Source organism: Oculina patagonica, chromosome 9 (assembly GCF_052425735.1).
Source record: "Oculina patagonica isolate OP01 chromosome 9, crgOcupat, whole genome shotgun sequence".
Classification (NCBI taxonomy): Eukaryota; Metazoa; Cnidaria; class Anthozoa; order Scleractinia; family Oculinidae; genus Oculina; species Oculina patagonica.
In genome coordinates this window covers 21,079,079-21,104,157 of record NC_135766.1, presented here as the reverse complement: position 1 = coordinate 21,104,157, position 25,079 = coordinate 21,079,079, and the positions used below count along the sequence as shown (strand labels likewise).

Here is a 25,079-nt window from a genome sequence, read left to right as displayed (position 1 = left end):
ATGTTTTGTTTTCTCGTTGCCTTCGAGTTTTGCTTTCAAAACTCTCTACCAGTAAGTAGAGATAAAACGCAAAAAATTTGAAACATATCTTGTCTAAATGCAGTCATTTTATTCTCGCCAGATTCTTTAATAAATTTAGTTTACTGAAACTGGAAAAATATGGAGAATGCAAGATTGTTACAAAACAAGAACTCAAACATCAGTTTCTCTCGCCCCTGCAAAGACTTGTTTCCAGTCTCTTTGGGGTGTGCCCACTTGCGAAGATTGTAACCTAGAAGGGGCGATCTTTTGATGACAAAGGTCTTGGTTACAGAGCTTAGGATATTTATTGCAAAATGTCTTCTCGAAGGTCGTTTCCTTTTCATCTAAAGGTTCTTTGCTACAGGTAGTTTCTTGAAACATTGGTACAAGATGGAGAATGCAAGACGCCAAGGCGCACGCACAATCCTCCCGAGACAAGGAAAGCCAGTGGATAAGAATGAGAGATATCGTAAATCCAACCTGTGGGAGAAATTATACTGATATTACACTGGAAATTCCTTCACTCGTCTTTCACAACTTTTAAGTAATAACTGAATTAGACGTGACACGAATTTAGGAATGAGTGTTTGGACGTGAGTTTTCTGCAACTATTGCGGTCAAAAGAGAGAGTTAATTAACTTTTGAATGCAATTTTTGAAACTTTTGAGTGAATCTGTTGATACTTTTGGTTTTCCTAAAAGAGAAAGCACTTGAGAAAAGACGTCATCTGCTTGTCAAACGACCGGAAACGTCCACGTTTGTTGACTAGTAAAACATTTGAGCAGGTTTAAATTAAATAAGAACACCGCACGGACGTAGATGAAAACTCATAAGAAACGCGGCCAAATGAAAGACTCTTCACCTTTCAGTAACACGTACTGACCTTATTGTTATTTTTTTCGTGGGAGCTTAATTCGCACCTTGAGCACTTGAATAATCTTTAACTCACGCAATAGAGGAGGACCAGAAACATGAGAAAATCCTAGAATTCCAAACAAAAGTCCAACTCCCTCAGACGCTCTGTCCTTTCCCAAGGGCTGCTCTGCTAAAACAGGCCTTAAAGGCATGGAAATACCTCTAGCTATCCCATGAGCCACCATCAGAGAAACAAACGAGGCGAAAGTTCTTGCTGTTGCCATGAATGTTTGTGTCACAGCGAAAAGGAGCAAACCCATTTGGTAAAACTTGAGACGGTGAGAAGAAAGGTAGTCCACGATTTTGCCGAAAATAAGGACAGCTATGATGAGACTGGGTGCTTCAATACTGATAAGTAAAGCGGTTTTCTCCTCAGGAATTCCCACTTATTTGGCAAATGAAGGCTGCAAAGTCAAGAACATTGCAACAGAGAAAGTAGTTTGTATTGATATTTAGTATATACTTAAACGGTGGATATCGTTTTTCCCGCGCGCTGATAGGCTACTCAAACTCCAGATATCCTTTGCTATTCACTTCCGAGCAACTCGCGCGCGAAAACGGTACTCGTTAACAGAATAAACTAGTCAAAAGTCCTCTTTTTGGGCTATATTATCACCACTAGCCGCCTCCACTTCGGTGAATAGCTGTTAAATAGATAAAAAAAATATTATTTAAACTGGTTTTATTATCTTGTGTTATCTTTTTCCGGCAGTTCAAATATATATTTCATTTACAGCTGCATTTATTTAAAACAAGCCATGGTATATATATTGCAATTCCTGAGTTTTGATTAGTAGACAGGCAATGGTATATGAGCTCATACACCGCATGGACCATAAATATGGTAGGTGTACACGTCAACGAGAACAGCCGGGGAGCTTAAATATTGTTATTCTTTGGATGCTTTTAATAAAACAATTACTGCCACTTGCGCTTGTTGGGTATGAGATAGTAGCGCCGAGATGACTATCTTCATATCCAACGCGCGCTCTTGGAATAATTGATAGATAGCCACTTTTATGTCTTTATCTTCTACGGGTATATTACGAACTCACAAAATGACCAGCTCCCAGATGGCTTGATAGCTCAGTTGGTAAGAGCAGGATCCAAGAACAGGCTATAACTGGAAAAGTGGAAAAGGCTAAGCGATTTGGCTAGTATTAAATTAAAGCAGGGGCGGATCTACAGGGGGAGGGTGTATGGGGTGCGCAGCCCCATTTCCCAAGATGACCTGCGCCTCTCTAATACAACTGGTATTCTGCAAAAAAAGTCAGATACACCATTCCTAAGTGGTGCACCCCCTCCTAAGAAAAATCCTGGATCCGCCCCCTGTAAAGGATACAGTGGAGATATTAATTGACTTACCACATGTGTGTAGGTAACAGAAAATGCTACAGCGAAGATGCTGGTCGCAACGACAAACGTCATGTAACGTTTGTGTTTCAAGACAGAGAAATCAAACCAAATATTTTTCTTATTTTTAATGGTGACAACCAGCTCTTGTTTCTCTTCTCCATATGCAGTGGTTTTTTACAAAACGGCCACAAAGGAGGTGAGACTCATTACTCCTGCCAAAAGAAGGAATGTCTGCGAGAGTCCAACAGCAGATAAAACACGTTGTAAACATGGACCGGCTACTGCGCGGCCAGCAGCGTCCCCGAACGTTGCCAGATAATAAACGATGACAAGCCTCCTATGATAAGAAATGAAACACAGCGATAAAGGAAATGTAGCCCTTCATCAGCATAGTGAAACATGAAACCCATTTTGATCTCGGCTTTTCTTAAGTCACCTGATTGGCGAACCCCCAGGAGGTTCCGGGACCTGGGTACGAGCTTGCACGAAACCAGGAATGTGGTTGCTTGCGCATGGGTGGCAAAAAAATATACCGTTAGGTTCCAAAAATTAGCCACCCTCCCCTCAAATAATAATAGTAATGATGATGATGATGATGATGCACGGCATAGGTAAAACAGCTTTCAAAATCGTGATGGTTGCCACAAAAACTTCACTAAAATTCTAACTTGAGGGCTAGAAGAAAGAATTTTTTTAAACGCACCAGACCGTTGACCCCTACGCAAGAGCACCCAGGTTGTAAGGTGTCTGTTTTGGTGTCCATCTACTTATTCTTAACTTCATTCATCAATATTTTTTCTCCAAATTTTACAACTCATTTGAGAAAAGCTTTTTCCTCCAAAATCCCCCAAAATTTACAAAACACCGCAAAACATACATTTTAAGATGAGCAGAGAGTTTTTGGATTGCTTGAAATGTGAACGAGATATTGCCAGTAAACCCACGTTAAACGGCGCAAAAATGGCATTCATGTGACGTGTATTCCCGGCTTAAGAAAGGCATTTGTTTCGTCCGCAGATGACGAAGATTACCAGGCTTACCTATCAAACCAGAGAGACAGGACTCTGAATGTAGTAATATAGCACAAACCACAGCCAACCCCTGCAATTATGCCATACGTGACATAAAGCCAGTCTATGCTTCTGGTTAATGACGATAATACAAGTCCTACCACGCAAAAGAGGCCGCCAATGATTCCAGTTAGTCTGCAGCCAAGACGACGGCAGAGTGTAGTGACCAGCGGACTCACCAAGAAGCAAGCACCAACATTGATGGAGCCAACCCATGCTTAAGTAACGAGGAACAGGGTGTTACTGAGAAGGAACTGGAATACTGGTTTTTGTTCGTAATGTACATAAAATCGATAAAATAACCAAAATATTTTGTGTTCCCTGATAGTTCAATTAACTTGTTTTCTCTTTGTCCTGTTTCAAAGGTGTTCCAGAGTGTTGTGTTAATCCTGGTAGTGGGAGGGGGAAAGGGGAAAGTAAGTAGGGGGGCTCTCTAAGTGAAAAAGATTAAAGTCAAGTAAATAAGCGAAATTGCCGCCAATAACATTTACTTTCTGGTCGTGTTATTGTATAAAACAAATCGACCACATTTTTCCATGCTGTACACGGCTTTTAGAATTAGGGGGGCGCGGTGACCCTAATGGTTACTGCGCTTAACTCCGGATCGAGTGGTCTGGGATCGAACCCTGGAAGGGTCACTGCGTTGTGTTCTTTATAGGCAAGAAACTTTGATCTCACAGTGCCTCTCTCCACCAAGGTGTATAAATGGGTATCGGCGAATTTAATGCTGGGGGTAACCCTGCCATGGACTAGCAACCCAACCGAGATAAGCTCCGACCTGATTGGCTACTAGGATCGAACGCAGGCTTTACCTACCTTACAGAAAATCTAACAAAGGGAGATGACTTAGGGAGTCCTCCTCCCCAACAAAAACAGTCTTAGTCGCCTTTCTTGCCAGAAATCCTCGTGCTGGGGAATCAGACGCGCGTGTTCCTGAAAAGAGCTCATTTTTAAACGAAATTATATCCGTCTCGTATTAAAGCCTGCCCAAACAGAGTCACATATCAAACAATACAGTAAGGCTGGTAATACTTATAAAAAGTAGACTGCAAGACACCAACACGACTAGAACCGATAAAATGAAGTAGGGTTGCAATCATTGACAGCTGTTTCGTTCTTGTTGGAACTTGTCAGCATGGTGCAGCAATCTAAATGACGTTATGTTAACGCCATTTGTCGGCCTTGCTGTACTGTTTGTTATCCTGACTTCGAACGCAGACGTATTTCCGGCTGTCGTTTCTCTCCGCCGAAAAGTAGAGACACTTAACCCTGTAGAGAGAAACGACAGCCGGAAATACGTCTGTGTTTCCAGGCTATGCAACCGCCCTGCGTATCTCGTCGAACGAAATTAAACGAGATTTTCAACAAACTGTTAATCGAACTCAATCTAACTAAATCGAACGATCAAATGTCGATTTTGTTCGGTCATCCAAATTCAAAATCGAATTTAATCGTTCCATTGAGTTCGATTTAGTTTGAAAACCAAATGTGATACGCGGAATGTGACTTCATTTTTTCGGCTGATCAGATTCGCATCAGATCTCTTGATCTCTGTTGTCAGATCCTACTTTAAAAGCATTATATCGTTGGCAATCCCTTGCTGTTCAACAGTCGCGGGTATTTTTCTAACTTCGTGTATTATTTAGAAAAGTTTCATGTGCATTTTAACTTTTCAGTGACATTTTTCAGTCAATAGCTCGGTTGATTATCTTTTAACATCCGTATGAAATTACGAACTGAAGGCTAATCCGTCAGCACGTTCATAATTTGCAGTCGGTATGTTCTTGCGATATTTACTGTAAGCTTAGCCGGGTTTTTAATCGATATACCAGAAAGTTCCAAAATCAACGACCCTCGGTGACTAATGATCGGATTTTAAAGTAGCCTTTTCCTGTGGCTTCTTTCGAAAGATCGCTATTTTTGCGAGTTCCTTTACTTTGGGATAGCTAAAAACCTGCGTAACTAATCATGTCTAATCACAGAACATACACGCAACCGGCACATTCACGGTTGCGTCCTTTTTTTTGTCGTTTTGTTTTTTTGAGTTTCAAATGCACATCAAAAGCATCGCGTGCCTCATGGTCACAGACATAACAGCAATGAGAGCAAGACAACTTACTGTACGTGAGCCACAATGAGCTACAGAGTTTCTCTAAAGCAAAACGTAATTACATGTACAAATAAAGAAAGCAACAACACGCATTTATTTCAGTACCTGATTTCGCTTTTCCGCCATCGCTAAGTTCGTTCAAAATGTAGATATACAGTATGCAAACTGTGCAAAAGTTGTTCTGCAGTCCTGAAGCAAGAAACTGAACCGTGCAGGCGGCAAAACATACAACCCAGCCGTACCCACCATCTGGAACAACTGGGTGCTTTGGATGGTCCATATGCACACGGTACTGAAACGTCTCCGTACAGTCACGGAACCCGCAACCCGAGGGTCATCATAGACATAGTACTCCTATTTTTGTGCCAACAAAAAAATATCTTCTCAATCAGGCTTCTCACAGAAATAATTTTTTATTTTTCTTTGCGCGAATCTTGATATCCAGTCAGTCTGTTTAAAAAAGGGACACTATCACCAGTTTTACTTCAAAATCTCAAGAGCTTTTAGACATATGGAAACTACGAATAGTGGTCCAATTTTGTTTAAAATGGCCATGCAAGCGTACTAAAGCGATAAGCAAGTTATATTGTTATGATGCCATCAGGAACTTTGGATCTAAACTTGAAAAAATCAGGCTGATATTTTCAAGATTTGTCCTTGTGGACTGTAGCCTGAATTTCAGACATCCCTCTGTGCTCGCCTGCTTGCCAGGCCCGAGTATTGGTGGGCAAAAGTTACCGCGTGCGCTCGCGACAGGAATATTTCAAAAAGCATGACGCAGTGCAACGACGTCATGCTGCTAGGCAACGTCATAAGGAAGATCCGCAGGCCCAGTGACCGCAGGCTCAGTCCATTTTTACAGACGGCAACTTAAAAGGAACCCTTCAGTTCAACAACCTGGTTTTCTCCAGCCTACCGAACCAACATGTATCTACAGCCCTAACCGTCTGATCTAGATCGATCAAACATTTTCATCCGAAATTTCGCATCACGAGCAAACGTTTGATCGTTTAGCCACCTCTGCAAACAAAGTAAGTCAAAGTGGGAAAAGCAACCAATCAGAAACCAAACCTATTTGACGTTCCTGTGGTAATATGTACAAAGCTAGGGTTATGTAGGCTCACTTTGTTCGATGTTTCATCAAACATCGTTTGCTCGTTTAGCCACCCCATGTTAAGTGCAACAAACACGTTGGACGAAAATGTTTGATCGTTTAGCCGGAGCTTTAGAGTGATTTTCTTTAGTCGCGAAAACGGTATATTTACCACTCCTTGAAACAGGAGATTTAATTCGAAGTATGTCTGTTTGGATTTGAAAGTTTGACCAAGTGCTTGACGTTTATAGTCTTAATAGTTTGTTAGCTAGGGGTGGCATGGGCAGGTTTGCTTTTCGCAACAACGGGAGGAAAGAAACGTCCTGCAAGCGAATTTGCCCGCAAACAAATGATATCTTCCGACTAATTTTCGGAATGATCTTAAATCCTTAGCGTACCACGTTTAAGTATCAAAACTGTATGTTAAATTGAACCCTTTCAACCTTGCATGGGAGGGACTAGAGGGGGATGGAGATGGAGTACGCAGACTCTTAATTAATTGGCAGGAACTCTTAAAAAAATTCATTTTTTTTTAATTCTATGATGTTGATAATCATGTTTGATACAGGGATATAATAATGGACATTAACAACTTTATTATAACAGAAAACAAAATCGATAAAGTCAGATTAAATTGAATTCTATATCCGTAGAAAACGCTGTGCGATTTGAAAAGCTCCGAGATCATTATAACAACTCTCTTTACTAAAGAATTAAACATTTTGCTTGATTTTTCTGCGGAGTTTAATTTATGTCCCTAATTCAAGACTTTTCTCTCTTGAGATTTTCAAAACTTTTAGTTTCGTGACATGTTACTGCAAATAAATAATTGTTCGGGACCGTGCTGTGGATCAAAGAGTTAATCAACTGGATACTGTGTGCTTTATTGTTCCTTTTTTTCGCGGGAACTTAAGGACGGTGCCTCTTATTGCTGCTGCGCACTTGTTCTGCGCATCACGCAATGCATCGATCACACTGAGCGCGCGCGCTTTTGATTAATTTGCTCGCTCAAAATGACGAATTCAACTACGCGACCAAGCGCGCGACTAAAAAGCAAGAAAGATTTCCCTGCGACGAAATCCAATTTATGGACATATACTAATAAGCCAGGAACAGCGGAAAAGCAACATTTCAGTAACCATTGACCACCAACCACTGGAAATGGCTCACATTAACAGTTAAAAACAAATCGCTAAGCGCTAAAACGTAACCCGCAAACTGCTAACTACAAATGGCGAGATGCAAATATTCGACTCGGTAGGGAGGGGATAGGAAAAATGTAACAGACCCCAAAATTGATTCCATATAACCTGAAAACAACTGGTATAACTTTTAAAAACGCGTGGTGACCCCCTACTTTTTATTTTATAAAGTGTAAGTGGTAAGTCTATAGATTATTTTCTTCTAGATTTATTTGTTTTCAACCGTTTGGAGCGTGAAAAAGTTACATTTATATCGTCTAGAACTTTCAACCTCTTCAGGGTTCTCTTCATGACATGATAATGAATATTATATAAGTCACTACGTTAAATATGCTGGGCAAGTAAGAAAATAGCACATGAACATTGATTCCCTAAGGTGCTGTCTAAATTGTCTTATTGTTTGAGTTTCTTAGGATAATAGTATTTAATTAGGATATGTACGCAGTTCTATTCTTACGCTCTTGTGATTTGTCTTTGTGCGTATTTGCGTATATATACAATATTGAAATAAGAATAAGAATAAATAATAAAAAGAACGTTTCCATGCTTGGCGAACCACGCCAGTCCTATCATTCCGGTCGCAAAAATAACGTTGTTGCTCCGCAACTCATTGTGCTGCTCCTCGTTGGGTCCTGGTCTGGGGGACGGCTCCCTGCAAATATTCCAGTTTACTGTTCATTTGTAGTTGCTCCATTCCTGAGTATTTTGCTATAGAGCACACGTTCAATTTTTCATTAAGTGAAAAAAATAATTAGGCCGATTTTCTGGCCGTGCAAGTGAGAGCTGCTAGATTCAAAAATGGCTCAAACGCAATTATTTTGTTAACAGAAACGTGGATCACGCAGTTCCGAAGACATTTGTTAGTTATTTTAAAGATTGTTATATTTAATGTTGCTTTTGTTCACGAAAAACCAATTTCAAATGGAATTTGCAAGGAAATTGTATTTAGTTTTACTTTATTTTAAAATGCCACGTCAGCACTTTTTTCCAGATTTCAAACCTAATTATCTCGAAAATTTGCGTGGCTACCACCAATTTTCTTTTTGAATTTTAGTAGCTCTTTGTAACATCTACATTTCTTGCATAGTCATCTGCCGGGCAAAAATATCTTGTTATTAGTAGACACCGTCCTTAATTTCGCTAAAATGGAACGGTCATATTTCGCAGGACTTTATTTTCGCAAACTGGCCAAAAATATGTTAAAACAATAAAAAATACCTCAAAAACGCTAAAAATAAATTTTTCTGGGTCTTTAATTTCGCGATATTTTATAAATCGCGAAAATTAAGTCCTGCGAAAATAAGTAACAATAAGGTAATGGCTTATTTTTTCTTAACAAAAAAAAAAACTTAAGCTGGATATGTTTTTCGTAATTACTCTTTGGTGGGTTTTGAAAATTTAAACTAAACATTTTACCCGTGCTAAGCACATTTGATCATTTTTTTGTCATAAATTGTGCACTATACAGGTTTAATATTTAGAGGAGTCTTCATTGGTCCATTAAGATCACTACGCTTTGGAGACCAATTATTGCCTGGGTGACTCATTCTGGACATCGCTACTATCGCTACAGGGGATCCGTTATTTGGATTGCCCTTTCACAACGCCTGAACTAGTAACTTTAATTCGTTTTTTTAATACAGTGAGAGGCAAGAACATTCTTAAAAATATTAGCTTCGAGGCGTTATCCGCGCAGACTGTCATACTGAACGATGATGTTTTTAAATTTCATTGAATTTTAAGTTGTTGTTATAGTAGTGAATTTTGTTATCTTTTTTTAATACTTTTAGGATTTCTTTTTTTTTAAATCTTAATTTGTACACGGCCCCACAAGATTTTAGCTTTAAACTTTTTACCGTGGTTAAATAAAGTTATTATTATAATTATTAATCATCATGAATTATTATTACTGAACCCGTCACTTTCATATGCAAGTCCCCCCCCCCCCCCCCCCCCACGGGCCCCTTATCCTCTCTTGATTAAATGTAAAACAAAAGAGAAGATTGACCACCATCAAGAGCACATGGTCTCACTTCGAGAAATATTTGTCCACCTTTTTTTCCGGGGAATAACTAGCCTTTGCTGCTTCAGCAGAGAAAGGATTGCATTATTACAAAACGCTTAACTCAAATGGAATCCTAAACACAAATGGTATTTTGCCACTTGTCTAGCAAAAAGAACTAAGTACGGAAGGAGTGCTTACACTACACTTTAGGAAGGGCCGGACGATGATGACTTATCCGCTTTCGAATTTTTCGTACCGGAAGTCCGACATTTTCGGACTTCCAATCAAAACTTCCCAGGGTTGCTCGTTTCCTGACCATTGGTCAAAAAAAAAAAATCCAAGGTACGCGGATGAGGCTGACATAATAACAAAAGAAATGGGTAGGGAACCAAGATTTTCAGGTAAAACCTAAGTCCGTAGCCATACAAACTGATGCTAAGTATAGCTTACATGGTCAAAAATGTGCGTTCTGTACCACTCTTTTGACGGGCCCGTACTCATTTTTTTCTGTCATTGAAAAATCCTTTTAGACAGGCGATAAGGCTCTGTCCACAGTATGCATTACCGGCGTAAGTATCTTTGGTTGCTTATTTCGAACATGGCCGAAATTTTGGAATCTCGCCAACCCGAAAGATTTTTTTAGATTAATCGAGGATATCCTTCCTGAACTAACTGGCATCTCATTTTTCAAGGAGTTTACCCGGGCTTGGTTTCTCAAGCATGTGACCCTAGCCTAAATTCAGTAAATTCACGGTGAAGACCGAAAAGTTAAAGACCATCTTCGAAAGAAATCAGAAAATAAAAGAAGGTCCGTAATTTGAACATGTGTGGACTTTATTTTAAGTGCTACTATGATGAAATTCGCATCTTTCCTTTCGTAGCCGTTTTAAAAGGTTAACACGTACTGTATATGAGAAGAAAAATCAAATCGATTGGCTCTATTCATCAACCAGCTAGGAATAAAAACATTTGATACGTTTTCAAGAGCGTTCCCATGAGAGGACCAGGCAGGCCTCTTTACTCGTTGGGCCTGCAGAGCTCCAGCAATAAAGCTATTAGCTAAACTTTGTCGACCATGCTTTTCTCCGGGTTCTCCGGTTTTCCGCCTTCCACAAAAGCCAACACTTCTAAATTCAAATTCGCAATTTATTTTATTTAATTAAATTATAACTTGATCCAGTCTAAGAAAAAGGATGGCTTAGTAAAAGCGATTGCGAATGAATTAAATAATAAATAATTATAATAACTGTTGAATTATGTTTGACAATCCAATTTTCCTTCAGTAAATGTACCCATCTCGATACCTTTGTGTAAATTAGAAGTCTGTAATAGACTGCATCCTTTGTATATATGCTTTTTACGCCTAATTTGAAACTTAGCCTGTTTTCTTAACTGTGTACTCGCTCATAACAAATTTAATTCAACGGATCCACAGGTTTAATGAATACGATAGGGATTGGGGGACAGTTGTGAAGGCATTATGACCAAAGTCATATTCAGTTTGATTGCCCTTCCAGCCTTCAGTTGCAACAAAAGAACCTGCGTTAGCTTCTGTTATTCCAATCCCGTGATCAGCACGTGTGCAACCATCTCCTCCTCCACCAATCATCATCACTGATCCATCAAGACTCCAGTCACACCAAAAGCCGATATTGTTGGCGGTTTGAATGCTTCCATTGCACTCGGCCCGTTTAAACCCGCCTGTTGACTTGTACTGACCGCCATATTGAACCGTGCAACTTCCTAGGCACCGGTCAGTGGCCCAAACTTTACCATTTCTAAAGTCGCCATAACTTGTGATCTTTGATCGGAATGTTTGCCCGGCCAAACAGTTACCTGTGGTCTGTAACAAAGGTGTGTGGCTGGGGTCATCACTGCGCGTGATCTTAAACTCTCTACCGCTTACCAACCAAAACGCCGGCGAGATCGCGTCGGAGTTAACGGATGGATCTGTTGAAGTTCCCATGGCAACTTGCTTGTCGTACCACAAGTAGCCAGTGTCATCCATCCAATTTTTATCATCGCTGTTTGAGAATCGGGCAATAAGAGTCCATCCTTTGCTGTCATTTGTCATGTGGCAGTACACCTAATGAGGAACGAGCGAATTGTGATGAAGGCAAAAGAAGTCTATTTAAGAGTAACTTGGAATACCGATAACACACACACAATTGTTTTTTATAAGTCAAGAAGACTGTTGCGCAACGCGTCTAAGAAGTTTTATATATACATGTATGTATTTTTTTCATGTCAAACTGATTTGCAATGCGCAACCACCAACAAACATCATCTCAAAAGCCCCCTGTCCTACCTCAAGTGCAGTCTCTTAGTTCTGTCAGACATAAGAAAATTAACAAAAAAGTATAACTTTGACGTTGATCTGACAGGTCACTATTATTAGACCGGTTAGCCGTGCTGTTCTTATATTATCTTCACTACAAGTTGACAATGGCTAATGTTTCCTCATCTTGTTTACCTTAAAAGACACGCTTCTATTTCTGATGATGTATTCCCCACTTGGTAACGTCTGGTTTGCTCTCATTTGAACCTCATCGCATGAAGAAGCATCTGAAAAATAGTAAATTACCACACTTAACGCCTTTTTCTTTCTACATTTATGATCCTATCAGTTACGTGAACCTATCAAATAAACTTATCACGATTCTCTTATAAAGAATCTAGACCAGCTGACAATAAAAGGGGGAGGATGGCTTATTGAAAGCGATTAAAAGCATCTAATATTAAATATTTTCTTAGAATTTTTTCAGTCATGTAGCTAACTCAGTACTATCTCATGTAGTGTAAACACACAAAAAAACAGCGTCTTACTGGTTTTAATCAGTTGGCATTTTTCTCCAGCCCACGGTACTTTGCACGAACATGAAAATAGTTGTTGTTCCTTTTTGTCAGTTACACAAGAGCCACCATTAAGACAGCCGGTCATCAGGCATCCCTGAAAAGTTAAAATAGTGCAAAAAAATGAAAATAGGATATGTGAACTGTGCTTGCAGCCGGTTTTAGGCGGTCACTTGCGCGAAAAACGATGATGAGGTCATATATCAAACACGAGAGGCAGTGTTTCATCGGGATATCCGAACACCAAGAAGAGAGTTGAAAATACAACGCGCAACGGAGTATTTTTGACGAAATTCGAGGTGTTTGGATAGCCAATGAAACACTGTCTCGAGTGTTTGATATATCTTATCAATGGAAACAAACACTAAGGAATAAACGGAGAAATAAAATCGTAAAAATCTATGGCTATTAAGACTGGGTACCCAAACCTCCTTTACGGTTGTGATTTTCTTTGTTTCAACTTGATGAATTATTAATGAGCTTGAGAAATCAATATCTATACTTGCTAATGGCAACCCTACATTGAGCACAGAAGACTCCAAGCGTTTAAAAACCTTACATTAGGGCCATCGCAGTATCTACGCGAAAAATTGTAGTGGTTTTAGAACGACAAATGATCGACACAGTTTGCTTCCCTCTTGATGAATAACGCTTTGAGAATCAAGGATATGTTACGGTGCTTTTCTAGAGAGGCACTTTAGGACGAACATATTTTACTGAGCCCGTCACGAGTACCGTTTTCAACACGAAGAAATAACATATCTTAATGTACTCTTCAAGAGTACGCTTTTAGTCTAAAGAATGACATCTCTTTCCTGTGCATTTCACGCGGAGTGCTCCTCGGCTAGCACGTAGACTGACTAACATATAGACTTACAGGCACTTCCGGCGATTAGCACTTTTACCGAAGTAGACACAAAGAAAATGGAATTGGACGCAACCATGTAAATATTAAAAAAAAAAACACCAGTTAAGTACTTTCAATTGCAAGGCATCTTTAATTAAATTTAATTGACAGTTTGGAAACGTGACGTTTTTGAGTTAAGAAATGGAAGGGCTTGTATGTATCAATCTCGCCTCACCATCGCTTAGGCCCACCTACTCTTTGTCTTCTAGTAATTTAAAATGGGATTTTTTTTCTACGCATGCAGAATATAACGCTTCTTTCTGGACCATGATGCAGACATTTATGTTATAAGGTGAAACGTAAACTAGCAATATATTTTACCTTTAGCATCATAGAAAAAGTAACTCCTAATTCATCATGAAATTCGCTGTTTGCATCGATGGCCTCGTGCTTGTTCAGTTCACAAGTTCCTTTGCCGTTCTTGTCGGATGGCATCTTGAAGTTTGTGGAAGTACACCAGGAATTTCTTAAGCACGAATGGCTGCAAGACATCAAACTGGGAGACTCCAAATGTTCCACGACGTGCCCTTTAAGCCGCTGATTTTCCTGCATCTTGAGGTAAGATGAACGAGAAGATGTAGAGTCTTCTTCGGCGGCCAAAACTAAAACATTTACCATTCGTCGAAGAAGAATAAAAACGAGAGCCTTGATGGCCTTCATCACGTCCGAAGATTGTTTAAAGTGTGACGTTGGACCAAATACGTGATGTTTATAGTTGGTGACTGCAGCTACCATGTGCCGTAATAGAAACATTTGATTGGTTGATTGCTGTTCGGGTAATGTATGGTACCATCCATTATGTAGTTTGTCTGACATCAATTCATGTCTCCTCGCTCAAACTAATGCTTAAAAATCTTGAAAAGGTGCTCAGTTGAACGTGTTTCACAATCACTTTACACGTTAACTTTATCGATTTGAATATTTTATCACAGTGATATAAAAAAAAAATAGCACACGTATTGCAAAATAAAATAACACAGACTACTTATACTCGTTTTGTATAGGAACCTTTTTTATGTGAACGTTGAGGCTGAAAAAAAGGCCAAAATTTAAGAACGTGCCCAAGGCTGAAATTTGGTTGAGAACAAATTTTACTTTTTCCTATTTTTTGTGAGTGACAAATATATGTAGTAAATGAATAAATCTTTATTCATATATATCCAGACCTGTAACCAACATTGTCATCAATCATTGGTGACGTGAACATGTACATATCGGTTAGGAATGAATTTACCGCAATACCACTTTGTTTTAAAATTTAAAAAATAAAAACATTTTAGACTCAAATCTTCACGAAAGGTAAGAACGTTCAGCCTCGGGCGAAAATTAGACGTTCCTATATAAAAAAAAGAGTGTAATTACATTTTGAAATATAAGCAATTTTATTACAACAGATGACAAGTTGTTGCGAAATTTTTATTTTAATTAATTTATTAAAAACTGCTTCCAAGACCCGGTTTGCGCTGTGTGCGAGGCAATCATATGTGAAAAATGTGGAAAGTTTCAACTGAATTTAAGATTAGACTAAACATGCCGCAAGGACTGACAAAAACAATTTCAGCAGATACATTAAATATTAAATTAAATGTAAAACAAGACAAAACTTATTTCCTCGAATGGTAAGCAGCAGAAGATTGCTGTTGTGTCAGTTTGACGACAGACGTCGGGAGCTGATGGTCTTTCTGTCGGAAGTCTTTGTCCACCCCGTTTATCCTGAAAACGTGTTTGTTGCTTCAGCTGGATAACTCGCGTGCGTCTGTTTGCTCAGCGCAAGCATGTTTCAATTTTTGCAGCGTGTTGCAGCAGAAGTTACTTTCACTTGTCTTATTAGCATATATTAAGTGCTTCAGTCGCTGCTCGAGCAATAATAATATCAACGTACTCCACGCATTGTTTGACGTACAAATAGCTTTTTGTGTGCCGCGTACCGCTTTTGCCACCTTGCAATTTTGAAATCCAAATCTCCTTTAATATTTGGCGATCGCTATTATATTCATCTGCTAATATATTCAATTATTCTGATTGATAAAATTTACAACACGGCTGTAAGTTAATCAAGGTTGGTAAAAAAGTAATTGTGGTGAGGCTCCCTCAGGGGTTAAATTTAGGAAACACGGCAACTTGGCCATTAACTTTCTGGGAACATAGTAAGGAACAAATGGAAAAAAATGTGCAAAACGTTTCGGCGAATATCTGACTGTTTGGGATAACGCACAGACCTAAAACTTTTTTCTTTATTTATCTCCTATAATATCCCATTTTCTTGACTTCATTGACTGAATCGTTTTTCGATTTATTTTTTATTGCGTGACAGTGAAAATGATCCAGGTCAAAGTTTCTTTCAAACAATAACAGCTAATTAAATTAATTCATAACGTTTCACTTTACAGTTTACATGTCTCAGCATGTTTCTGGAACATGAAACTGCTGAAAGGGAATCAAACAGTAAATAATAAAGATGGTAAATTTTAAGCTCGGTAATAAATAATGAAGATGAAGTGTTCAACATGACTCGAGCATGGAACAAAGAAAAATTCTGAGTCCCCGACGGGAATCGAACCCATGGCCTCCCAGATACCGGTTGGGCGCTCTAACAGTTAGCACGGCAGTCGAGCTTCATTGAAAAACTGTTTGTTAACTGCAATCCATTATGGACGCAAACAAGAAATCTTCCGCCAAATGTGGCGACGTTCTCCACAAAGGTTCTTCGGTTCCGTCCTTTATTTCGATGTTGTTGATTGTGGCGCTGTTTTTGAGGATGGAATCGATAAACAGGAACACGGAGATGAATGAATTGCGAATTTCGAACGTCGAAAGGCGCATCGAGATACGATCACCGCCGGCAACCAATCGTCAAAAAGAAATGGACACGACAGAGACTAAGTTAAAGACATGTAATGCTTTCTACGAATGAGAATGTTAACTATGAGAATGAGAATGAGAATGTTCGGGTAGAGTGAACCTATAACTGCATGCGTTGCAGCTATAAATTCCTGTAAAACCGTTGATAAACAGGAACACGGAGATGAATGAATTGCGAATTTCGAACGTCGAAAGGCGCATCGAGATACGATCACCGCCGGCAACCAATCGTCAAAAAGAAATGGACACGACAGAGACTAAGTTAAAGACATGTAATGCTTTCTACGAATGAGAATGTTAACTATGAGAATGAGAATGAGAATGTTCGGGTAGAGTGAACCTATAACTGCATGCGTTGCAGCTATAAATTCCTGTAAAACCGTTGTCCCGGGGGGGGGGGGGTACTTGACCTAAGTTTAGGTATAGGGGTGCCGCTGGAGGTTTGAAACCCTGACCCTGTTTAGGACAATAAAAACTTAAAATGCCTACCCTGTGTAGGACAACACCCCCTATTCTAAGACCCTATTTAGGACAAAGGACAACATCAACAATCATTTACGCTTTATGGTGATTGCGTCCCATACGCGATGTTTGAAGCATTGAAATGCAAAAACGCCTATCCGGCCGAATAAAATAATGCTTTTTATTGAAGCGAAAGCGAAAACAATGTAAATACATGGACAACAGTCTTGCAGCCATACCCTGTCTAGGACAGCTTCAGGCCCTGTTTAGGACAGAGGAGCTTGAAATTATATACCCTGTTCAGGACCGGAGGAGTCAAAAACCATACCCTATCCAGCGGCACGTCCCCGTATAGGCCATATAGGGGAGTGCCCCCCCGGGACCGTTGTCTACTAAGCCCGGCGTATCCAATCGAACAAAATCGAGCTTAAAATCAATCGAACCCAATCGAACACCAATCGTTCGATTGGGTTCGGTAATCGAACAACAACAATCGAACATCTATTTTGCTGTGAGTTCGATTTTTGAACCAATCGGACCAATCGAACACAATCGAACGCAATCGAACTCTATCCTATTCGATTTTGTTTGGAATCCGTCTCTTGATAAGTAAATAACGCAGGACTAACTAGGGGGACTGTGCACCATACAAAATGTCCGCAATATACACAAACAGGAGTTTGGTAATAGAACGTTCGATTTAGTTCGATTGTCGACTGTTCGGTAATCGAAAGTTCGATTTTGTTCGATAATCGACTGTTCGTTAATCGAACGTTCGATTATGTTCGATTACCGAACCCAATCGAACGATTGGTGTTAGATTGGGTTCGATTACCGAACGTTCGATTGGATACGCCGAGACTAAGGGTTCGAGTTGTGATCACACATGATCAAGAGGATGTAAAAATGTATGGTTTAATTGTGGGAGTAATCATGATCGAGAAATGTTGGTATCAACACAAAGTGACTGATGCACACATTTGTTTGTATTCATTTAGTTGGCAAAGAACCAGGTCGAACCAGCTAGACCTCTATAAAAAAAACCATCGCGCATGTGACACACAAGTTTAATTTGAGAATTGGTAACATTTTGCACTTTCCAAGCTCTACTTTTATTTATTTTTGCGATTTGGAGAGAGAGCGGGTTTTCGTGCACGAAGTTAATTTCTGCGATCATGTATTCTTTTTTTGTAGCGGCGAAAAATATTTCTTAAATGCAGGTTGAATTAAAAAAGCACTAAAATTAGAACCGCAAGAATTTTGTGCCACACGGTATGCTGGCAAACATTCAAAGAACCACACGACACTGAGAAACAGGAAACAGGTTTAATTTAATTTGTGACCTTTATCAATGATCAAGCAGTACTGAAACCAGTCAAAACCAAACATCTTGTATTACTGATTACTTCCAAAATACATTTATTGTTTTTCCATTTTTAGATAGATGTCTGTCAGAAAGTTATGATGTTTGCAAAAAAAACAAACAACAACAACAACAACAAAAAACATTTGGCATAACGCCACTGGTTTTAATAATTTTTTTTTAAGTTAGCGAATTAGATGCGAATAAGGTATCACTGTGCCTGCCAATGGAGAAAGTTTGTGTTCCAGGCCCTTCTGGTAAGAAAGGAAGCAGAGGTTCTCGAGGACGACGAGGAGCGCAAGGTACCAAGGGTAAAAAAGGAACAAAAGGAATCGTGGGTAAACCAGGTAGACATGGCAAGCAAGGTGTCATGGGAAATCAAGGAATAAGAGGCGAAAAAGGCGATAGAGATAAATAGTTGCAACAAATAACTTTGAAAAGTGAGAAACCACAAGAGCTTGAATTAGGAATTCAGTTTACTCCGAATTCAGTTTAAACTTATTCAGCGACAAAATTCATAATTAACAGGTGATGCCGGACCTAGAGGGATCGCAGGGCCAAAGGGAGATCCCTGTGAATCCCGGTGAATCACCTGACACTCAAACTGTCACTGAGTACCAGACCGCTACGTTTTATTGCTCGGCAAGTGGAAACCCAGTACCAGTGGTTAGCTGGAGAAAAGTAGGTGGCTCTTTAGCTGAAGGACTGGCGAATATTAAAGAAAATGGCGGCAGACCCGAGATTAAAAGTACGACTTTTAATGACTCTGGTCAATACACGTGCACCGCAGTTAGTGTCCTGGGGAAAGACAGCAAAGTTGTAAACCTTGTAGTTGAAGGTGGGTAGGAAACTTGTTTTGTTTTCGTATATCTCTGTCCTATAAAAGTGAGGTGCTTGCATTCTTCTTAGTATATGTCTGATGGGCATTGTACTATTATAATTTCTCTTTAAAGGGTCTATGTTACGGGGATTTCGCAGATTTTTGGACTAAACTGTTCTAAAATTAGTGGTAGGCAACTTTACCCATGAAAAACATTATCTTTGAACATTTAACTGAAGATATAACCGTTATTTGGAGATAGAAATCAAACTTCGGCTAAAAATACTGATGTTTTTTTTGCAATAACCTTTCCATCCGAGCCATCTGCAGCCAAACGCGCTTATAAACTGCTTTAGTGCTTTAAAATAGCATATTGTTATTAAAAATGGACCATTATTTTAAGTTTCCTACGACACAAATATAAAATTTGGCTGTTCAAAAATCTGGAGTGTATGTATGTAAGAACAATCTCATACACTAATAAATCCCTCAACCAAAAGAAACTCTCCGTAAAAAAAACATCAGTTAAATATTATTAGAATTCTTGATATACTGTTTCGAACAACACTACAAACACTCAGCGTCCAGGTCTCTCTCTCAGTTAGTTCTGCCTTTACTCACAGTCGCTCCAAAGCTGACTAAAGCTCCACGGCAGTTTTTGGTTTGTGAAGCCTTCAGTTATCCTCCGTCTACCATCACCTGGACACGCTTCTTGGCTTCTTTGCCAAAAGGAAGAAGTACTGTTATCAACGGAGCATTAAAGATTCGAGATTTTTCTGTTGAAGACACTGAATTGTATGTGTGCACAGCAAAAAATAGAATTGGAAAAGTCACGGCTTCCACTACGTTAGGCATTCAAAGGAAACCAGGTATCAAACAGTTCTTATTGCTCTCGGCCATTACTATTGCGCCAATCACAACCCGCCGCGCAAGTGACATTTTTTGAATAATAGACTGAAACAGCGTACAACATCATAGTTTAAAATTTGTTTAAAAGGCGAAGCAAAAAGAAGTAAATAAAGAAATAATTGACTGTCTAATATTTTTTTTTTAGCTTTTTAACATATCACCCTAAGTAGGTTATAAATGATGTCTGATAATAATTGCAATTCGGATAGACCTTTCCAGATAGACTTTGCAATCATCTTTCTCACAAATTTTTCTATTTCCTTGTCTGAAAAAAAGACACAAGCTACAAAGAACGCATGGCTCTAGCCAGACATCCTTCAACATCCTTCAGTTGCTATCGGTATTAAATGTGACGTAATCCGATACTGTTTTTTCACAACTGAACCACATTCTAACTCGCTTTCTCCTTGGCTTGTTCCATGTCAGCTGATTTGTACTAGACACATATTTTGCGATGATTCCTAAACTAAAATACGATAACCTTTCCACTTGCCTCTTATTTTAAGACGGTTACAGGAACACTGAAACAAAGCGTGGCAACATGGCGTAACAGCTAATTTAAACATCTTACTCACTTCTAGTGAATTCCTGCGAAGAGGTTACTACAAAATATTCCGCAAGAACTTCTGGAAGCTACGAACTGACAGCAAACTCTTTCAGATACATGGTTAGCAATACCTTCACCTTCACCTATCCTCCTAGTACCTCATGGCACATAGGGCCTTAGTTTTAGCAATACAGAACTTGTTAAAGACGACAATTCAACTTGTTTTGAATAATTGGACGCTATTTTTTAAAATTTTTCGGTCGGTAGAACAAATCATTTTGTAAGAGCAAGTTTAAACTATGATTCAAAACGATTTGTTGCCATTTAAAGCATCATTGTTTATTCTTGGAGTAGAATGTTTCCCTCCAGGGGAGGGCGGTTGCATAGCCAAGGGTAATCTTAGGTAAACATTCGATGATGACGATGATGATGAAGATGATGATGATGATTATTATTATTAGCCTGTGCTTAGTGAATCATGGTACTTATATTCAACCAAACAAATCCAAGATTAAATTATGGCAACAGTGACTCCCTGCGGACGTGCCTCTCAAAGTGGCTGCCTGCAGAAACTTAGTGTTTTACTAACTTTTGCCTTATAGTTTAGAAATCAGAAGAACATAAACCAAACCATTACAGAATCACACCTATTGAATACGTTGCCCTGGAAAAGAGGGGTACCCACGATGGGTTCCGGTCTTAACGCTCTGGAAACACGTTTTACTCGGCTAAAATAGTGTTTATTTCGTGAAACGAGGCATGCAATGTTTTCCCTTTTAATTTATTTTCGTTCTCTTCTGAAACCGGCCTGATATTATTGTGGTTTAAGAGTGTACATGTAGTAAAATATCTCCCATTGATAGGCTCTGCATACTATAAAAAAATTCAAATTGTAACCATACATTACTTTTTCTTATTTTCTCATTAGGTGTACTGTCATATCCCAGCTGATCGTAAAGGATGGACGCTAATTTCCCGATTCTCAAACAGCGACTAAAAGTTGGATACTCGGCGATGTTAGCTGGTGGTATGATCAACGCATTGCCATAGGAACAACAGCTAGCCCGTCTGATAACACTGACATGATCTCACAAGCTTTTTGGCTGGTCAGCGGCATAGAGTTTAAGATCACGCGCCGGGGTCACTGTGTTGTGTTCTTGGGCAAAACCCTTTACTCTCATAGTGCCTCTCTCCACCCAGGTGTATAAATGGGTACCGGCGAAATAATACTGGGGGTACCCTGCGATGGACTAGTATCCCATCCAGGGGGAGTAGAAATATTCCTAGCTGCTTAACGCTATCGAAACCGGGATAAGCTCCGGCAGTATACGCCACTTGGCTCGAAGCTACCTTTTTTTAGCAATATTATTAAGTAGTATGTGTAAAGAATAAGCAAAATCATGTCCTCTGAGATATTGTCCTCATGTACAACAACAGTTTCAGCAATCCCTAAAGATTCAGTTCCAGCTCGAAAATGAAAGAGCTGAGTTCGGTTGTACATTAACTTGAAGTGTTTTTTTTTTCATAGATCAAAATCCAAAAACTGGATAAATATGACAAAATAGCTAGCTTTAATATTTAGTATTGTTAATTTCTCAATACCAGTTTTATACTAAATTCATAAAGACAGTTCAGGAAAAGCCTGCGTATGATAAAACAAAATTGTAATTTAACTCCGAGGCTTTTCGCCGAAAAAATGAAAATTTTCGTATAAACCTTTGTCTGTTAATTTCCACAGGAGACTTGATACAAAGAAACAAAACCAACCATAGACGTTGGAGAGAAAGCCCCGGTGCCATGTTTGAATTCTATTGCAGGTTACTAGAATTCACTACCACCTTGTAGAATTCTGATTTCTCAAAAGTTACTAATGTATGTAGCCTGGTACAATCTGCAATTTTGATCTATTGAACGTGAGCAATAACCTAACAATACGTCTTGATCTTGGGAATTTTGATGGCGGTCTCGGCACTTGTTAAATCGCTACAGCGTTTTCTGATATAGAAGAACAATGAAGATAGAATATAGACACGCCATAAAATGGACTGCAGTTTTACGTTTTAATATATGTAAAAAAATTCCTATAAATATAACAGCATTCAATTCAATGGAACTTTATCTGTTTTGTTTTGTAACATAATAAAGTTAGTATGGCATTTTCGTACCTATGAATTATTGTTTGTTTTCAACATCATAAAATTCCAAAAAAAACATTTAATGACATACTTTTAGAGTTTCTATTCCAGTCGCGAGTGCACGAGGTAACTTTGCTCCACCAAGACTTGGTTGATAATGGGATTACACTTGCCTCGTCCCCAGGTGCCGATCGGCTGGTCGGTTAAGGCGGATAATCAGTGAGCGCGGGGGTAGATGGTTAGGGAGCTAACAGCGGAACGCCTGGCAGATCTTGCATTCAAAATACCGGTCAAAATGTCACCAACTCTGAACGTGCTTTTTCGCACAGTGAAACTTCACTCTTCCCGTTCGCATCAGTCCCACAACGCCAAGCGCACTGCGCTACACTGACACACTGAGCTACTGTGGTGCACAATAACAAGGTCCTCCTCACTGTCACTTTCTCCTTCACTAGTGTTTTGATTCGTAACTACTTTTGTTGTTTTTTGGATGCGGCTAAAGGCTATTTTGTTAAGAAATAAACACTGGTTGTTAGTACGCTAGTTCGCTAGTTCCCTTTTTTTTTGGGGGGGGGGGAGGGGGTCATTATGGTTTATTTTGTTTGGAAAGGGGTCAACATGTTTTGGTTTTGTCCATAATGAATCTTGCCGGCCCACCCCCTGGCATAAATATGAATGGTTCCTTATTTAGTTGACAAGTGTTTTGTTTGATCTGAATTCAGTTTTTAGTGTTTCTATATCCTGGGCACGGGTGCTTTGTATTTTTTATGAAGACGAACGCTGATTTGTAAAACTGGCCCGATTATTCGAAAACAATGAAATAAAAATCGGCAACATCAACTACATCTGGTCTCCATATAATAAACAGAAAATTACACGTTGGCTCAAAAATAACGATATCTCACTCGTTCGCCACGCTCCCTCGTGAGATATCGTTTCTGCCACTCGAACATAAAATTCATACCTTTTCGCCACGTGTAATGTCCTCTATATATTTGCGCCCAGGGCGCTAAATCGAATCATTACGGTATTATAGACAAGAATATTTGAAAACAATGTCATCATAACATTTATGCAGCACGCAGCCGTTCGCGCGTTCCCGTGAAACAACATTCTAGAATTCCCTTAAGCAGGTGTACAATATAACCTGCCACGATCAGTCGATACGTGCGTTGAACACGATAATAGTTAAGGCCTTGTGCATGCAGAAAAAAAATCCTTATTGAAAAAGAATTGAACTAACCGGGCTACATTATCAAACGACTTCTTGTATTGTGTCAAAAGAATAGTCCTTATAGCCATTTGATTGTAAACGGTGAGCTAAAATACAACGGGAAAGGCTTTGGCTGGTCCAATATTGATAAATATTCAATTTCTCACGGTATTGTTAGTATAATAATAATTTTTAAAACTAACTGAGTCCGCATTTTGTCGAATTTGACTCAACCCTCAATAACCGGGTTACACCATACCATGCCACACCATAAAACAAAATTAAATAAAAAAGCAACATGCAATAATTATGCATTTGTTTTCACATTTCTTTGAACAGATAAAAGAAAAATCGACACAAATGGGCCCATGTTTTAATCAACATTCAAAGTTTATCTTTTAATTTACTATATCGTTTCTTTCTTTTCCGTTTTTTTCAACGCCAACTAAATATGGTCATTAAGGCGGTTTTCTATTGACGCCTACCTTAATTGAAGTTAATCCTAACTTATTTGGAAAACTAAATGCATCGTTTTACTTGAACATTCGCTGTCATTCTGCAGGAATAACAAGGAAAAGATGTCATAACTTTGGCTTTAACAAATTTAAGTTCTTTCATACATTACTGCTCTGTCGACAGAAAACATATGTTGGTGTCCTACAAAGGCAGGATTTTTCAATTTAACTGTCACAAGCCTGCCGCAGTTTTCTAGATTCTTTCCGCGCCATAACAGTGGCTTGTCAACTGGTTAAATTGCTTGCATTTTACAAAGGCAATTAACTAACCAATGTTATTTTATAGACAAATAGGACCATTAAATTTTAACGATCCCTATGACTGCGAGTGTATACCAATAAACCACACTATATTTAAAAAAAGTTTTTTGCACAAAGGTTGTACAACTTTAAAGCACCTTTAACTGTGCATATTAAAAAAAAAATGGGTTAAAATTCGGTATATGTGAAAGAGCACTAAATTATATTCAAAACCAGTGGGTACTACACACGGGCAGTCTGACAGCGCTACTCGTCCAACGTTTCAAGGGTAAATCAAGTGCTTTTTGGTACCACTGATGCTTTTCAATTTGTAATCATCCTAAACACGGGACTTTGCTACTCTTGCGTCAAGGGAGACAAAGTAGAGCGAGCCTGGGATCGATGTTGCCTCTTCACATGCAAAGGGTTTCTTTCAAAAGTTTCCGTCGCACACACCCTACCTTAACCAAAAGCCTCTCCC

General features: G+C 39.1%; 3 protein-coding genes across 3 annotated transcripts; 1 reads left to right on the top strand and 2 right to left on the bottom strand.

The window, feature by feature from the left end:
- Positions 1-991: 991 nt before the first annotated feature.
- On the bottom strand, positions 992-5,752 carry LOC144665022 (monocarboxylate transporter 10-like). The gene is made up of 4 exons (XM_078526206.1): positions 5,578-5,752; positions 3,333-3,579; positions 2,302-2,629; positions 992-1,340 (listed from the first exon to the last, which is right to left on the bottom strand). Exons 1-3 carry the CDS (start codon positions 5,750-5,752, stop codon positions 2,467-2,469), a joined length of 585 nt encoding a protein of 194 aa, XP_078382332.1. The 3' UTR covers positions 992-1,340; positions 2,302-2,466.
- Positions 5,753-11,071: 5,319 nt separating this feature from the next.
- On the bottom strand, positions 11,072-14,219 carry LOC144666369 (uncharacterized). Its single transcript, XM_078527794.1, has 4 exons — positions 13,854-14,219; positions 12,599-12,722; positions 12,246-12,337; positions 11,072-11,858 (listed from the first exon to the last, which is right to left on the bottom strand). The coding sequence occupies exons 1-4, from the start codon at positions 14,190-14,192 to the stop codon at positions 11,193-11,195; spliced, it is 1,221 nt and encodes a 406-aa protein (XP_078383920.1). The 5' UTR covers positions 14,193-14,219; the 3' UTR covers positions 11,072-11,192.
- A 4,113-nt stretch (positions 14,220-18,332) lies between these two features.
- LOC144666423 (contactin-2-like) lies at positions 18,333-21,625 on the top strand. The gene is made up of 4 exons (XM_078527856.1): positions 18,333-19,057; positions 19,663-19,908; positions 20,530-20,615; positions 21,424-21,625. The coding sequence occupies exons 1-4, from the start codon at positions 18,751-18,753 to the stop codon at positions 21,490-21,492; spliced, it is 708 nt and encodes a 235-aa protein (XP_078383982.1). The 5' UTR covers positions 18,333-18,750; the 3' UTR covers positions 21,493-21,625.
- The last annotated feature ends 3,454 nt before the right edge of the window (positions 21,626-25,079 follow it).

Excerpts from the sequence above, each read along its gene's own strand:
- LOC144665022 (XM_078526206.1), bottom strand. The coding sequence starts at position 5,752 with ATGGACCATCCAAAGCACCCAGTTGTTCCAGATGGTGGGTACGGCTGG. Across the intron at positions 3,580-5,577 it reads TGGCGGAAAAGCGAAATCAG|CATGGGTTGGCTCCATCAAT; the intron begins GTACTGAAATAA and ends TCGTTACTTAAG. Across the intron at positions 2,630-3,332 it reads CTGTCTCTCTGGTTTGATAG|GAGGCTTGTCATCGTTTATT; the intron begins GTAAGCCTGGTA and ends TTCTTATCATAG.
- LOC144666423 (XM_078527856.1), top strand. The coding sequence starts at position 18,751 with ATGCCGGACCTAGAGGGATCGCAGGGCCAAAGGGAGATCCCTGTGAAT. Across the intron at positions 19,058-19,662 it reads TGTAAACCTTGTAGTTGAAG|TCGCTCCAAAGCTGACTAAA; the intron begins GTGGGTAGGAAA and ends CTTTACTCACAG. Across the intron at positions 19,909-20,529 it reads AGGCATTCAAAGGAAACCAG|TGAATTCCTGCGAAGAGGTT; the intron begins GTATCAAACAGT and ends ACTCACTTCTAG.
- LOC144666369 (XM_078527794.1), bottom strand. The coding sequence starts at position 14,192 with ATGAAGGCCATCAAGGCTCTCGTTTTTATTCTTCTTCGACGAATGGTA. Across the intron at positions 12,723-13,853 it reads CTTTTTCTATGATGCTAAAG|GGATGCCTGATGACCGGCTG; the intron begins GTAAAATATATT and ends TTAACTTTTCAG. Across the intron at positions 12,338-12,598 it reads ATGCCAACTGATTAAAACCA|ATGCTTCTTCATGCGATGAG; the intron begins GTAAGACGCTGT and ends ACTATTTTTCAG.